The following is a 16,980-nucleotide window of genomic DNA, read 5'->3' on the forward strand; positions in this document are numbered from 1 at the left end:
CCTAACCACTGGACCACCAGGGAATTCCCTAGGCTCTTGTTTTTTTATCCAGTGTGCCACTCTATCTTTTGATTGGAGCATTCAGTCCCTTGGCATATGTATTTATTGCCATTTTAAACCTGGTTTTCCAGTTGATTCTTTTGTTTCTTCTTTGTTCCTTTCTTTTTGTTTTTCTTTTTGTGGTTTGATGATTTCCTTTTATTTTATGTTTGTGTTCTCTTCTTTTTGGTTTCTGTGAATCTTTTGTATGGTTTTGATTTGTGGTTACCCTGTTTTTCAAGTATGTTAACCCCTTCCTATATCTGCTTGCTTTAGGCTGTTAGTCATATAGGCTCAAATGCATTACATTAAAAAAAAAAAGGAATCTGTATTTTCTTACTCTCCTGCCCCACATTTTATGATTTTGATGCAGTACTTTTTTACATCTTTATGTTTATCCTCCTGCTGTTCTGTGAGTTTATCATCACTTGCACAAATAGATTTTCTTTTTGATACTGGCTAGTTTAAGCAATTTAGTTTCCAGTTGTGGTTTCCTCTTTCTTATATCTTCTGGTTTCCTTTCTATTTAGAGAAGGCCTTTCAATATTTCTTTTAGGATAGGTTTAGCATTGCTATATTCTTTTAACTTTTGCTTATCTGAGACATTCTGATTTCTCTTTCTATTCTAAATGATAATATTGTTGGGTAGAGTATTCTAGGTTGCAGATTTTTCCCTTTCAAGACTTTGAATATATTTTGCCACTCCCTCTGGCCTACAGTGTTTCTGTAGAGAAATCAGCTGATAGCTTTATGGGGGTTCCCTTGTAATTAAGTTTTTCTCCTGTTGCCTTTAGAGTCCTCTTTTTATCTTTAACTTTGTCATTTTTATTATAATATGTCTTGATGTAGGTCTGTTGGGGTTCATCTTGTTTGGGACCCTCCATGCTTCCTATATCTGGATATCTGTTTCCTTCTTTAGGTTTGGGAAGTTTTCAGCCATAATTTCTTCAAATACATTTTCAACCCCCTTTTCTTTTTCTTCTCTTTCTGGAATCCCTATTAAGCTTAGGTTGGCATGCTTTATATTATCCCACAGGTCTCTTATATTGCTTTCCTTTTTTTTCATTTGGCTGACTGCTGTTTTGCTTGCGTAATTTCCATTATTCTATCTTCCAGATCGCTTATTCTTTCTCCTGTGTTATTCATTCTGCTATTCATTGCCTTTAGCTCAGCTTTTGTCTCAGCAAATGAATTTTCTAATTTTTCTTGGTTCCTCCTTATAGTTTGTAGTTGCTTTTTACAGTAATGTGCGTTTTTGTCAATAGCCTTTCTTAATTTCTTCAGTATTTTCATCACCTCCTTTTTGAACTTGGTGTCTGTTAGACTGAAGAGGTCTGTTTCATTGTTTGTTCTTTCAGGGGAATTCTCTTGGTCTTTTAACTGGGAGTGGTTCCTCTGCTTCTTCATTTTACTTGAGTTTCTCTTAACTCTGCGTTCAGGAGAAACAATTATCTACTCTAGTCTTGGAGGACTATTTATATGTGGGAGCATCCCTGTGTAGCTTGTGTGGGCTTAATATTTTTTTGGCACGAGGGCTGTTTTTGGTTTGGATGCTTGTCATCTCTTTCCCCTACGTGTGCTGGCCGTTATCCCCTTGATAGGGGGTGTGCAGATGTGCACCCTGCACACACTCCCAGGAAGGCGGGGCTAGCAGTTGGCTCCCGGTTGCGGGACCCTCAGCAGCAGTGGCAGGTCGCGCACGCTCCTGGGTAGGCATGGACAGCGATGGGTGCTCAGTCGCAGGACGCTCTGCGGCGGCAGCGATCCATGTCCGCCTCTGGATTCCGAGATGGCAGTGGCATCTTGCACCTGCCCCCGGAGCTCGGGTAGGTGGTGCACTGCTGCCTGAGAGTGGGCACGGAGAAAGAAGCTTCTGTGGCGGCCCACCCCTCTCCTTGTGTGCCCCCCGCAATGGTGCCTTGCCTCTCTGGCAGGCCCAGGCTTCTTCCTCGACTCCCTCGGTTGTGGCTCACCACACCCTAGCCCCCTCAGGCCGTCTCCACACAGCCAACCTCAGTCCTCACCTCCTGGTCTGACCTCCAAAGCCTGAGCCTCAGCACCCAGCCCCCACCTGACCCAGTGGACGAGTGTCCCAGGCTGGGGAGTGCTGCTCTGTGGCACCAACCATCTGTGCAGGTCTCTCTCCACTTTGCCCTGCACGACCCGGTTGCTGTGCTCCCCTCCAAGGCTCTGAACCTCCCCCTCTGTCCCAGCTGATCTCCCAGGCAGTGAGGGGACTTCCCAGGGTGCAGGAACCTTTCTTCTTTCACAGCTCCCTCCCAGGGGCATAGGTCCTGTCCCGATTCATTTCTCTCTCTTTCTGTTTCTTTTCTTTTCTTTTTTTTTTTTTGGCCCTACCCAGTTATGTGGAGATTTTCTTGCCCTTTTGGAAGTCTGAGTCCTTCTGCCAGCATCCAGTAGATGTTCTGTGAGAAGCATTCTGCATGTAGATGTATTTTTTTTTAACATCTTTATTAGAGTATAATTGCTTTACAATGGTGTGTCAGTTTCTGCTTTATAACAAAGTGTATCAGTTATACATATACATATGTTCCCATATCTCTTCCCTCTTGCATCTCCCTCCCACCCTTCCTATCCCACCCCTCTAGGTGGTCACAAAGCACCGAGCTGATCTCCCTGTGCTATGTGGCTGCTTCCCACTAGCTATCTGTTTTATATTTGGTAGTGTATATATGTCCATGCCACTCTCTCACTTTGTCACAGCTTACCCTTCCCCCTCCCCGTATCCTCAAGTCCGTTCTCTAGTAGGTCTGCGTCTTTATTCCCGTCTTGCCCCTAGGTTCTTCTGACCATTTTCTTAGATTCTATATATATGTGTTAGCATACGGTATTTGTTTTTCTCCTTCTGACTTACTTCACTCTGTAGGACAGTCTCTAGGTTGTAGATGTATTTTTGATGTATTTGTGGGAGAAGGTGAGCTCCACGTCCTACTCCTCTGCCATCTTGATCCGATCCCCCAGCAGAGTATCTTAAGTTGATCAGACTCACTTTTCAAAAGGAAACATTCTAAGTAGTGCATGTATAGTTTTGATTTTTTTTACAGAAGACTTTCCTGAAATATATAAAGAGAATCAGGCATAGATATGGAAAATAAAAATGATTGATTTTTATCTAGGAATTCCGGTAAAATTCCATGGATATTTTTTAGCTGGCTGACATTGCCCTGGGAAGTTTCTGCAAAGTATGTAAAATGTGTCTCAGTGACCCATTTTAGTATAGTGTCATCTGTGCATCAGCTTTAACAGTGTGACTGTTAAATATTGACATAATTTACTCCTTAGTCTTCCTGTTCTTAGGAGTTAGATTTTTATTCAGATTTACTCATGAATTAATTTACTTATCTTCAAATGGACTCTTCAGCTCCACCAAGGGAAAATGACTCATCATGGCAGTGTTGCCTTGTTTATCAAAAAAGGATACAGAAACTTTATAAAGAAGGGATTAGATAGGGCACTTGAAGTTGTTCTTCATCAGCACAAGTTTTAATTCCTTTAAGCTTCCCCACTCATTATAATAAGTGAGAGGGAAATTAAGCAGTCACTTTTTTCTCTGTTACTTGGAAATAATAGTGACAGTGAAAGCACAGTTATCCCCACTTCATATTAAAGCTTTAGAGGGAGTAATTTTTTCCTACAGTTATCTTTTAGATTGACCATACTTTTTATAGGGACTTAAACCCAGAGATTTCTAATTCCAAACCTCATTTTCTTAACCACTGAGTCTCTTTACTAGAATAGTTCCAGTGTTTTCTAACTTTTCAGTTAATGGTCACCATTTAAAATTTAACAGTGTAACTAAATGATTTATATACATGGTTCAAAGTTCAGAAGGTATGAAAGATTATACAATAAAACTCTTCTGCTCGCTGGCCCCAAGTAGCCATTGAATTAGAACCCTTTTTAGACACCTAAGAAGATTGTAATCCTGTTAAATGATACCCTTTGTATAACAAAAATATTGTATCATTAATTTATTTATTCCAATAAACTTATTCTGTGATGACTGAATTATATGCTTAAGCATAGTTGTGGTGAATATAATGATCTTGTCACTAAAGGATGAAATTTAAGAGAGAACCTCCATCCCTAAAGTAATGCCTGGTAGAAGAATGAGATAGAACTGCCCAGGAATATGCACCTCTGCTGCATATGGGATGTCTTTACACACATTATTCACATACCTTTTTGTTCCTTTTAAATGTGTCAGCTCGTTACTGTGACTGGATTTAAATGTTTTTCTTCATGTAGCAGGGTGAGAGGTAGAGGGCAGCAGTGAGCGGTTGTCATTAGCTGTCTCTGGGGCCAGGCTGCCTGTGTTTAGATCCCATTACACCACTTGCTTGTCCAGGCAATTTCCTTTAATAAAATAACCCCCACCTAAGGTAGCTGAGAATTAAATTGAGTTAATATGTGTAATGCACTTATAAGGTGGCCAGCACATAGGAAGCACAACACTGGCGTTTGCTGCTGTTACTATTATTTATAACTAGATAGCTTTAATGGTTTCTCATTGTACTGGAAAACCAAGTGGTTAGACCTTGGCTGATGTGTTAGTTTCCTATGGCAGATAGATGAGCAATTTTTACAGATGGTTAGAATGCAACCCTGGGACTAGATACCTGTGTAATGACTCAGGATTTTTGCCAGGTTTGTTGGCAAGTATGATTACAATCTTTTTTTTTTTTTTAATTTATTTTGGCAGCATCGGGTCTTTGTTGCTGTGCGCGGGCTTTCTTTAGTTGCGGCAAGCTGGACGGGGCTACTGTTCGTTGTGGTGCAGGGGCTTCTGTTGCAGAGCATGGCTTCTAGGAGCGCGGGCTTCAGCAGTTGTGGCTTGTGGGATCTAGAGCGCAGGTTCAGTAGTTGTGGTGCACGGGCTTAGTTGCTCCGAGGTATGTGGGATCTTCCCGGAATGGGGCTCGAACCCATGTCCCCTTCATTGGCAGGCGTATTCTTAACCACTGTGCCACCAGGGAAGTCCCTACAATCTTTTAAATAAGCCTGTAGCAGAGTTTGTTTGTTGTTTGTTTTAATATTTATTTATTTGGCTGCATCGGGTCTTAGTTGTGGCATACGAGATCTTTCGTTGCAGCGTGCAGGCTCTCTAGTTGTGGCGCGCGGGCTCTAGAGCGGGCAGGCTTAGTTGCCCTGTGGCATGTGGGATCTTAGTTCCCTGACCAGGGATCAAACCCACGTCCCCTGCATTGGGAGGCAGATTCTTAACAATATTGACCACCAGGGAAGTCCCCCTGTAGCAGAGTTTTGAACTGTAGAAATAACATGTTTGCACTGCTTAGCAACTGTGGCAGGTAGAATAATGGTGCCTCGAAGATGTTCGTATCCTAATCCCCAAAACCTGTGAATATTTTAACCTTATACCAAAAGGCACTTTGCAGGTATGATTTAATTAAGGCTGTTGAGATGAAGAGATTATCCTGGGTTATCCAGGTGGCCCAGTGAAATCACAGGGGTCCTTAAAAGTGAAAGAAGGAGGCAGGAGAGGCAGGAGTCAGAGGGAGATTTGAAGATGAAGGAAGACTGCCACAAACTAATGGATGTAGGCTACTTCAAGAAGTAGATAAAGTCAAGGAAGTAGATTTTCCCCTACAGCTTCCAGAAGGAATGCAGCCTGCTGACAGCTTCATTTTAGCCCACTAGACCCGTTCTGGACTTCTGAACTCTAGAACTGTGTGATAATAAATTTGCATAGTTTCAAGCCACTGAGTTTGTGGAAATTTGTTACAGCAGCAATAGGAAACTAACCCATCAACCAAGGCAAATGTGTACTATGTAGATGATCTCCAAAGTGGTGCATACTGAGCTACTGTTGTGTATCAGAGCTGTTTCCATAGTGTGGCTGTCATTTACTCTTAAGATTTTAGACAGAAACACTCTGCATACTATAGTACTTACTGCCTCCTAGCTTATCTCTGAAGGCCAGTCAAAGCTGGGTCTTGAAATGGGCATCTAATGAACCCTGAGCTCTTGCACGCATGAGTGTGTGTGTGTGTAAATGTGCACATATATGTATATTCAGATATATGGACTGTATACACATGTGTAATGAACATATATGAGGATAAGTGGATTTGTGGAGCATGTGTGTGTATTGGAGTGAGAGCTATCCTAGACTGTTACAGGATTTACAATCCTGTCAAATAATAAATGACTGTTTAATGAATTTTGGTTGCTTATAAAGGGATCATAATGTAATTTACTTTAAACAGCTTTAGAATGACTTAGTTCTTAATTTTGGCATAGACAAGTTATTCCCAGGAGAAGGTCCCGAATGCTTTGTGCTAGAAACAGCATTGACTGACTGGATATTTGTAGCTTTGCACAGAGCAGTGGTCTCCCAACAACAGCATGCATTGGGATCACCTAGAAGGCTTGTCAAACATGATTGATAGAGTTTCTGAGTCAGTGGGTCTGGAGCAGGGCTGGAGAATTTGTATTTCTGACGTTTCCAAGTGATGCCGATGCTGCTGGTCTGGAGACCATGCTTCAACTTTTTATTACTTTGAATATTCAGGCAAATATGTGAGCGTCCCCTCACCACCACTTCTTATAGACAGATTTCCTCAGAGGAGCGTTGACACATAGGTGGGGCTGTAGCTATTCTTAGGCCATAGCTTGGTCACTCCTAGTAGCCTCCCCTTCAAGCTCATTGCTCACCTTCTGCCTCCGGAGCAGCTGTTGCTAAAGAATATTTGCCGTTGTGTAATACCATTGTGCAACATAAAGAAAAATAATCTTGTGTAGTCTTAACTTCATCTCAGGTAGAAATTGGAACAAGTACTGATGCTTTAGAGTGTCGGTTTTTGTACTGTTTTGAATGATAGAAGTACAGAGTTTAAAAGCTGTATTTGTGTTTTTCTCATTATGCCTGGGCAGCTGTCCTTTTCAGCTCTTAGGTAATGAGAAAACTTAAACCTCTAACTTTTCTAAAAATTATTAAATATTTATTTATTTGGCTGCATCGGGTCTTAGTTGCGGCATGCGGGATCTTTCGTTGTGGCGTGTGGGCTCTCTAGTTGTGGTGCGCAGACTCTGGAGCGCACAGACTTAGTTGCCCCACAGCATGTGGGGGTCTTAGTTCCCCGACCAGGGATCGAACCCCGTTGCCAGCATTAGAAGGCAGATTCTTAACCACTGGACCACCAGGGAGGTCCCTAAACCTCTAACTTTGTGGAGTAAAAAAACTGTAGTTCCAATATGGAGCCACAGAAAGGGGAGTAAGCAGTTGCCTATCCCTTTGGGCAGGGATCTGGCTGGAATAGGCTGCCCCTTGTCCAGTAGCCCCAGCTGAATCCATGATGCTTCCCCACCATGATATGAGTGACACGACTTCTTGTTTTCTGGGTTTTTTTTAATAGGAATATCTTACTATTCTTTTCTTTTTTTTTTTTTTTTGCGATACGCGGGCCTCTCACTGTTGTGGCCTCTCCCGTTGCGGAGCACAGGCTCCGGACGCGCAGGCTTAGCGGCCATGGCTCACGGGCCCAGCTGCTCTGCGGCATGTGGGATCTTCCCAGACTGGAGCACGAACCCGTGTCCCCTGCATCGGCAGGCAGACTCTCAACCACTGCACCACCAGGGAAGCCCACTATTCATTTTTATTTATTTAATTTATTATTACATTTTGGCTGTGTCGGGTCTTCGTTGCTGCGCACAGGCTTTTTCTAGTTGCGGCGAGCGGGGGCTACTCTTTATTGAGGTGCGTGGGCTTCTCATTGCAATGGCTTTTCTTGTTGTGGACCACGGGCTGTAGGTGCACAGGCTTCAGTAGTTGCAGCACATGGGCTCAGTAGTTGCAACACACAGGCCTGGCCTTAGAGCATGCAGGCTTCATTAGTTGCGGCACGCAGGCTCTAGGGCACATGGGCTCAGTAGTTGTGGCTCATGGGCTTAGCTGCTCTGTGGTATGTGGGATCTTCCCGGACCAGGGATCAAACCCATGTCCCTTGCATTGCCAGGCTAATTCTTAACCTCTGTGCCACCAGGGAAGTCCCATGAGTGAGACTTCTGATCTTAAACCGTTGATTTATTCCAGATCAGCTTATTGCTGCTATTAGATCAGAAATACCTGTTCATATGGAGGCCAAATTCTACTTGGAGCACCCTGTTAATTAACCAGTATTAGCTACCTTGCAAACAAGTTTTAGGTCTAGGAAATAAAGTAGCATGTCTATTGGATTAAAAATACTGTTAAATGATTGACGCTTCAAAAAAGAAAATATATTTTTTGGTAAGTTCGTTTTACACTGTGATAGATTTCCTTGAGGTTAGCTTTGGTTCTTGTTATAGATGAAAGTTCTGTATTAGGACCTTAGAAATAAATGCTTTGAACTTAACCAAGGTGGATCTGTCAAACCTTGGGCTCCATTTTGCTCTAGAGTCCATCTTACACTCTATATTCAAAGGTAGGTGGGGACATGAACTCATAGCACTTACATTTTTCAATTCTGTCAGTGCTTTTGCTTTTCAAAGCCAAGAAAGGAGTAAACAAATCCAAACATGACAGGTAAATTCAGAAGATAAAGCTAAAAATAGGACTAGTAACTTTTAGAGTATTGCAGTTTGTGTTAACTTTATACTTCGTTGGTAGTGGGACCTTTTTAACATTTCATTTGGAACTTAGACTAACATTTCAGGAAGTTGTTTTATTAGGAGAATTATGGAGGGGGATCAAATAGAAGGAGAAATTGAACCAATAAAAGTCTGGTAGTATATCAATGGATATTGCCATTGAGTAAAACTTGGTGGGGAGGGATTTCTAAATAGTGGGAGACATGGGATAAAACTGAAGAAGGAAGAAAGCTAGGACATATATAGTTTCCAACAGGGAAATCATTTGAAGCATAATAAGTGTTACAGAGCCTTTTTTAAAAACCTGCTTTTGACTTCAGAAGAATAAAAATCTATAGTGCTTTAATACAGGAGCAGCCAAGCCTGAGATCTGTTCGTGGAAACAGATAGAACTTTATATTGAGCACAGAAATATCCTAAGGTTGAGGAGGAAAAATAATACAAAAGAAGATAATACAGAAGAAGATAAAATAATACGAAAGAAGATAAGGCACATTGAGATTTCTTCCTTTGATCTTTTTCAATCCTTAGAATTTTGAGTTTTTGGAGGACCACAAGGGAATCCTGGCGAGAGAAGTTCTCCCTCCCTCCTTGTGCATTTGGTCCACCTCCCATCTCACAGACTGCTTTTCTTTGGGTTATTCTCAGATTTATAAATCAACTTGGTAAAATGTATGCAATTGCACTCCTTGATTTTCTCTCTGAGATCTGCTTCTTGTGATCTTCCCCATGTCAGGAACTTCCTTAGCCAAAAATCTGGAGTAACCCTCAGCTGCTCTTTCTCTCACACTTTAATTAATATACCAGAAAATACATAGGCTCTACCTTCAGAATCTCTCCAGAGTGACAACTGCTTCTTAAACCATCTCCACCTCTACTGTCCATAGATGAGAGTGACTGTTTCCCTTTAGCCACGACATCTCAAACTGAGAGATTCATGCTAATCTGATAGGTGAAAAGCCATTTCAATATGGCTTTAACTTGCATGTCTCTGATGGAGTTCAAATGTCTGAATGTCTTTTTTCTTTTCTTGGCCGTGTGTCGCTTCTTGCGGGATCTTATTAGCTCCCTGACCAGGGATATAACCCGGCATCCTGGCAGTGGAAGCATGGCGTCCTAACTGCTGGATCACCAGGGAATTCCCAGACGTCGAATGTCTTTTTCTTTCTTTTTTTTTAAAATAAATTTATTTATTAATTTATTTTTGGCTGTGTTGGGTCTTCGTTGCCGCGCGCAGGCCTTCTCTAGTTGTGGCGAGTTGCAGTTGTTACGGAGCTTGGGTTCTAGGTGTGTGGGCTCAGTAGTTGTGGCGCATGGGGTTAGTTGCTCCACGGCATGTGGGATCTTCCCAAACCAGGGCTCGAACCCGTGTCCCTGCCTTGGCAGGTGGATTCTTTAACCACTGAGCCACCAGGGAAGCCCTTGAATGTCTTTTAGTATGTTTAAGAACTGTTGGCTTTCCTTCTTTTGTGTGAAGTACATGTTCATATCATTTGCTCATTTTCTGCTAGGGTTGTTGGGCATTTGTTAGCAATTTTGTAAGAGTTCTTTTCCTTTGGTACTAGGGAGATTAGCCCTCTGTGACTAATGTGAGGTGCAAATATTCCCCCCTCTTGATAATCAGAATCCCTGAGTCAAAAGATGCAGTATTTAACTTGTTATCAGGTGCAGGCAGACTATCTTTCAGAAACAGTTTATCAGTTTACATTTCCCCACATTTTATGTGCTTATTTCTCCCCCATCTTTACCCACTTGATTTTTTAAATTAATTAAACAGTTTTTTGTTGATCTGATAATCACAAACATTTTGTTAGTTTTTGTGTCCTAAATTCTTGAGGTTGAGTGTAATTTCAGATATGTAATGCTGTATTTATCAATGATATCTATTCATTTGCTTTTAAAAAATCTTTTATTTTTTAACTTTTTAAATTGAAGTATAGTTGATTTACAGTGTGTTAAATACTGCTGTACAGTAAAGTGATACAGTTATACACAGACACACGCATATATATATATATATATATATATATATATATACACATTCTTTTTCATATTCTTTTCCGTCATGGTTTATCACAGGATATTGAACGTAGTTCCCTGTGCTATACAGTAGGACCTTGTTGTTTATCCATTCTATATATACTAGTTTATATCTGCTAATCCCAGACTCCCAGTCCCTCCCTCTCCCACTCCCGTCCCCCTTGGCAACCACTAGTCTGTTCTCTATGTCCGTGATTCTGTTTCTGTTTCATAGATAGGTTCATTTGTGTCATTTTTTAAAGTCTTTATTGGGGCTTCCCTGGTGGTCCAGTGACTAAGACTCCATGCTCCGAATGCAAGGGGCCTGGGTTCGATCACTGGTCAGGGAACTAGATCCCACATGCTACAGCTAGGAGTTTGCATGCTCCAACTAAAAGAGCCCACATGCCACTACAAAGACCCGGCAGAGGTCTTATTTAAAAAAAAAAAAAGTCTTTATTAAATTTATTATAATATTGCTTCTGTTTTATGTTTTGGTTTTTTGGCCGCGAGGCATGTGGGATCCTAGCTCCCTGACCAGGGATTTTGAACCCACAGCCCCTGCATTGGAAGGCAAAGTCTTAACCACTGGACCACCAGGGAAGTCCCCTGTGTCATATTTTAAATTCCACATGTAAGTGATATCAGATGGTATTTGTTTTTCTCTTTCTGACTTACTTCACTTAGTATGATAATCTCGAGTTGCATCCGTGTTGCTGCAAGTGGCATTATTTTGTTCTTTTTTATGGCTGAGTAGTATTGTATTTTATCTATTTACCACATCTTCTTTATCAATCTGTCTGTTAGTGGACATTTAGGTTGTTTCCACGTCTTGGCTATTATGAATAGTGTTGCTGTGAATATAGGGGTACCTTTATCTTTTTGAATTATGGTTTTGTCTGGATATATGCCCTGGAGTGGGATTCCTGGATCATATGGTAATTCTATTTTAATTTTCTGATGATTGTCCATACTGTTTACCATAGTGGCTGTACCAGCTTACATTCCCACCAACAGTGTAGGAGGGTTCCCTTTTCTCCACACCCTCTGCAGCATTTGTTATTTGTAGACTTTCTAATGATGGCCATTCTGACCTTTGTGAGGTGGTACCTTATTGTAGTTTTGATTTGCGTGTCTCTAATAATTAGCTATGTTGAGCATCTTTTCATGTTCCTACTGGCCATTTGTATTTCTTCTTTGGAGGAATATCTCTATAGGTCTGCTGATTTTTCGATTGGGTTGTTTGTAAATTTGGTGTTCAGTTTTATGAGCTATTTGTACATTCTGGAAATAAAGACCCTGTCTGTTGCATTGTTGGCAGATATTTTCTCCCATTCTGTAGGTGGTCTTTTCGTTTTGTTTATGGTTTCCTTTGCTGTGCAAAACGTTGTAAGTTTGATTCGGTCTCATTTATTTTTATTTTTATCTCTGTTGCCTTGGAAGACTGACCTAAGAAATATTGGTATGATTTACGTCAGAGAATATTTTGCCTATGTTCTCTTCTAGGAGTTTTATAGTGTCATGTCTTTTAAGTCTTTAAGCCATTTGAGTTTATTTTTGCGTATGGTGAGAGGGTGTGTTCTAACTTCATTGATTTACATATGGCTGTCCAATTTCCCAACACCACTTGCTGAAGAGCCTGTCTTTTTTTCCATTTTATATTCTTGCCTCCTTTGTCGAAGGTTAATTGACCGTAGGTGTGTGGGTTTATTTCTGGGCTCACTGTTCTGTTCTGTTGGTCTGTATGTCTGCTTTTGTGGCAATACAACACTGTTTGATTACTGTAGCTGTGTAGTAGTGTCTGAAGTCTGGGATGGTTATGCCTCCTGTTTGCTCTTTTTCATCAGGATTGCTTTGGCAATTCTGGATGTTTTATGGTTCCATATCAGTTTAGGATTACTTGTTCTAGTTCTGTGAAAAATGTCATGGGTAATTTGATGGGGACTGCATTAAATCTGTAGATTGCTTTGGGTAATATGGCCATTTTAACAATATTCTTCAAATCCAAGAGCATGAGATATCTTTCCATTTCTTTGAATCATCTTCAGTTTCCTTTATTAATGTTTTATAGTTCTCAGCGTATAAGTCTTTAACCTCTTTGGTCACGTTTATTCATAGGTATTTTATTTTGGGGGTTGCAAATTTAAAAGGTTTTTTTTTTTTATGTTCTCTTTCTGACATTTCATTGTTGGTGTAAAGAAATGCAACTGATTTCTGAATGATAATCTTGTATCCTGGTACTTTGCTGAATTCGTTTATTAGATTTAGTAGTTTTTGTGTGGAGTCCTTAGGGTTTTCTATATATAGTATCATGTCATCTGCATATAGTGACAGTTTTACCTCTTCCCTTCCAATTTGGATACCTTATGTTTTGTTTTCTCGTCTGATTGCTGTGGCTAGGACTTCCAGTACTATGTTGAATAGGAGTGGTGAGAATGAGCATCCTTGTCTTGTTCCAGATTTTAGCGAGAAGGCTTTCAGCTTTTCACCATTGAGTATTATATTGGCTGTGGGTTTGTCATAAATGGCTTTTATTATGTTGGGATATGTTTCCTCTATATCCACTTTGGTAGGAGTTTTTTTTTATCATGAATGGATGTTGAATTTTGTCAAATGCTTTTTCTGTGTCTTTTGAGATGATCATGTGGCTTTTGTCTTTTGTTGATGTGGTGTATCACGTTGATTGATTTGCATATGTTGAACCATCCTTGTAACTCTGGAATGAATCCAACTTGATCATGGTATATAATCCTTTGTATGTGTTGTTGGATTCGGTTTGCTATTTTGTTGAGAATTTTTGTTGAGAATTTTTGTTGCTATTTTGTTGAGAATTTTTGTTGAGAATTTTGTTGCTATTTTGTTGAGAATTTTTGCATCTATATTCATCAAAGATACTGGCCTGTAATTTTCTTTTTTCGTGGTATCTTTGGTTTTGGTATCAGGATGATGGTGGCTTCATAGAATGCACTTGGGAGTGTTCCCCCCTTTCAGTTTTTTTGGAAGAGTTTGAGAAGGATAGGTGTGAGTTCTTCTTTATATGTTTGGTAGAAGCCATCTGGTCCTGGACTTTTGTTCATAGGGAGTTTTTTTTTTATTACAGATTCTATTTCACTTCTAGTGATCTATCTGTTCAAATTATCTATTTTTTCTTGATTCAGTTTTTGTGGGCTGTATGTTTCTAGAAACTTTTCCATTTCTTCTAGGTTGTCGAATTTTTGGCATGTAATTATTCATAGTATTCCCTTATGGTTTTTTGTATTTCTGCAGTATCAGTTGTTAAGCCTTCTTTTTCATTTGTTACTTTGTTTATCTGGGTTCTCTCTCTTTTCTTCTTGTTGAGCTTGGCCAGCAGTTTGTCAGTCTTGTTTATCCTTTCAAAGAACTGGCTCTTGGTTTTATTGAATTTTTTTTCTATTGTTTTTTATTTTTTTCTTAATTTATTTCCTCTCTGATAGTTATTATTTCCTTCATTCTGCTGACTTTAGGTTTTGTTTGTTCTTCTTTTTCTAATTCTTTTAAGTGATAGGTTGTTTGAGATTTTTCTGTTTCTTGAGGAAGGCCTGTATTGCTGTGAACTTCCCTTTAAGAACTGCTTTTGCTGCATCCCATAGATTTTGTATGGTTGTGTTTTCATTGTCGTTTGTCTCAAGGTATTTTCTAATTTCCTCTTTGATTTGATCATTGACCTATTGTTTTTTTAGTACCATGTTGTTTTGTCTCCATGTAATCGTGTTTTATTTTTCTCATTTCTTTTTCTGTGGTTTACTTCTAGTTTCCTGCCATTGTTGTCAGAAAAGATGCTTAAGATAATTCCTGTACTCTTATTAAATTTGTTGAGGCTTGTTTTGTGCCCTAGTATGTGGTCATTCCTAGAGAATGTTCCATGTGCACTTGAAAAGAATGTGTATTCTGGATTTTTCGGATGTAATGTCCTGAAAATATCAATTAAGTCTAACTTGTGTCATTTAGGATCTCTGTTGCCTTATTGATTTTCTGTCTAGAAGATATGTTCATTGATGTCAGTGAGATGTTAAATTGTTGTATTGTCAGTTTCTCCCTTTATGTCTGGTTAGTCTTTGTTTTATGTATTTGGGTGTTCCTTTATTAAGTGCATATATGTAAAATCCTCTTCTTGTATTGATTCTTTTATCATTATATAGTGTCCTTTATCTTTCTTTATGGCCTTTATTTTAAAGTCTATTTTTTCTGCTATGGGTATTATGACCCCCACTCTCTTATCATTTCCGTTTGCATGAAGTATCTTTTTCCATCCCCTTACTTTAAATCTGTGTGTGTCCTTTGCCCTAAAGTGGGTCTCTTGTAGGCAGCACATTGTAGCCTCTGATTTTTTAATCCAGTATGCCACTCTTTGTCTTTTGATTGAAACATTTAGTCCATTGACATTTAAGGTAATTATTGATAGCTATGTATTGGGTTGGCTCAAAAGTTCATTTGCTTTTTTTCTGTAAGCTGGCTTTAGTATTGCTTAGTTATCCTTAACTTCATTTGAAACAATTTTGTTAGACTCTATTGTGACAGCTATCATATCAGTGTGCATTAAAAAAAAATCAAAATTGGTGAATTTTTGTGTAGCTATTTTAATATTGAAGATGGAAGAAAAAAGCAACGTTTTCAGCATATTATGGTTTATCATTTCAAGAAAGGTAAAAACGCAACTGAAACGCAAAAAAAATTTGTGAAGTGTATGGAGAAGGTGCTGTGACTTATTGAACATGTCAAAAGTGGTTTGCGAGGTTTCGTGCTGGAGATTTCTTGCTGGACGTTGCTCCACGGTCAGGTAGAGAGATTGAGGTTGATAGCGATCAAATTGAGGTATTCATTGAGAACAATCAGTGTTATTCCACGCAGCAGATAGTCGACATAAGCAAAATATCCAAATCGAGCATTGAAAATCATTTGCACCAGTTTGGTTATGTTCATCGCTTTGATGTTTGGGTTCCACGTAAGTTAAGCAAAAAAAAAAAACTTCTTGACTGATTTCCGTATGCAATTCTCTACTTAAATGTAACACAACCGTTCTGTTTTTAAAACAAAATGTGACAGGCGATGAAAAATGGATGCTGTACAGTAATGTGGAATGGAAGAGATCGTGGGGTAAGCGAAATGAACCACCACCACCAACCCCACCAAAGGCGGGTCTTCATCCAAATAGGTGATATCATGTATATGGTGAGATTGAAGGGAGTTCTCTATTATGAGCTCCTTCCAGAAAACCAAACGATTAATTCTAACAAGTACTGCTCCCAGTTAGACCAACTGAAAACAGCACTTGACAAAGAGTCCAGAATTAGTCAACAGAAAACACATAATCTTCCATCAGGATAACACAAGACCGCATGTTTCTTTGATGACCAGACAAGAACTGTTACAGCTTGGCTGGGAAGTTCTGATTCATCTGCCCTATTCACCAGACATTGCACCTTCAGATTTCCATTTATTTTGGTCTTTACAAAATTCTCTTCATGGAAAAAATTTCAATTCCCTGGAAGACTATAAAAGGCATCTGGAACAGTTCTTTACTCAAAAAGATAAAAAGTTTTGCAAAGATGGAATTATGAAGTTTCCTGAAAAATGGCAGAAGGTAGTGGAAGAAAATGGTGAATACATTGTTCAATAAAGTTCTGGGTAAAAATGAAAAACGTATCTTATTTTTACTTAAAAACCAAAGGAGCTTTTTGGTCAACCCAATGTTTATTGCCATTTTAAACCTTATTTTCCCATTGATTTTTATTTCTTCTCTGTCCCTTTTTCTTTGTTCTTGTGTGTGTGTGTGTGCATGTGTGTGTGTTCTGATTATTTTCTTTTGTATAGATATTATACTTATGTTCTCTTCTTTTTGTGAATCTGTTCTATGTTTTTGATTTGTGATAACCCTGTTTTTCAAGTATGTTAACCCCTTCCTATATCTGCTTGCCTTTGATAGTCATATAGGCTCAAGCATATTTTAGGGAGAACAAATTCTACATTTTCTTCCCTGCCCCCCATTTTACAATTTTTTAAATTAATTAATTATTTATTTTTGGCTGCGTTGGATCTTTGCTGCTGCAGGCAGTCCCTCTCCAGTTGCAGCAAGCAGGGGTCACTCCCTGCCGCGGTGCACGGGCTTCCCATTGCAGTGGCCTCTCCCATTGTGGAGCATGGGCTCCAGGTGCACAGGCCTCAGCAGTTATGGCACGTGGGCTTAGCTGCTGTGGCTCACAGGCTCCAGAGTGTAGGCTCAGCAGCTGTGGCGCACAGGCCCAGCTGCTCCGCAGCATGTGGGATTCTCCCAGACCAGGGCTCGAACCTGTG

The 16,980-nt window shown here is 39.8% G+C and overlaps 1 protein-coding gene across 3 annotated transcripts in view; it reads left to right on the plus strand.

Moving 5' to 3' along the window:
- UBP1 (upstream binding protein 1) overlaps window positions 1-16,980 on the plus strand; it is a 70,602-nt gene that overhangs the window by 24,004 nt on the left and 29,618 nt on the right. Inside the window, exon 1 of one of the 3 annotated variants that reach the window (XM_082849157.1) lies at window positions 13,541-15,783. The exons of the other annotated variants lie outside the window; for them this stretch is intronic. Coding sequence (XP_082705283.1) covers window positions 15,747-15,783 — 37 coding nt within the window. The 5' untranslated portion in view covers window positions 13,541-15,746. Of the gene's footprint in view, window positions 1-13,540; window positions 15,784-16,980 lie in introns of those variants that run through there. 3 annotated transcript variants of the gene reach the window in all.

Source organism: Leucopleurus acutus (genome assembly GCF_964270905.1).
Source record: "Leucopleurus acutus genome assembly, chromosome: 10".
Classification (NCBI taxonomy): Eukaryota; Metazoa; Chordata; class Mammalia; order Artiodactyla; family Delphinidae; genus Leucopleurus; species Leucopleurus acutus.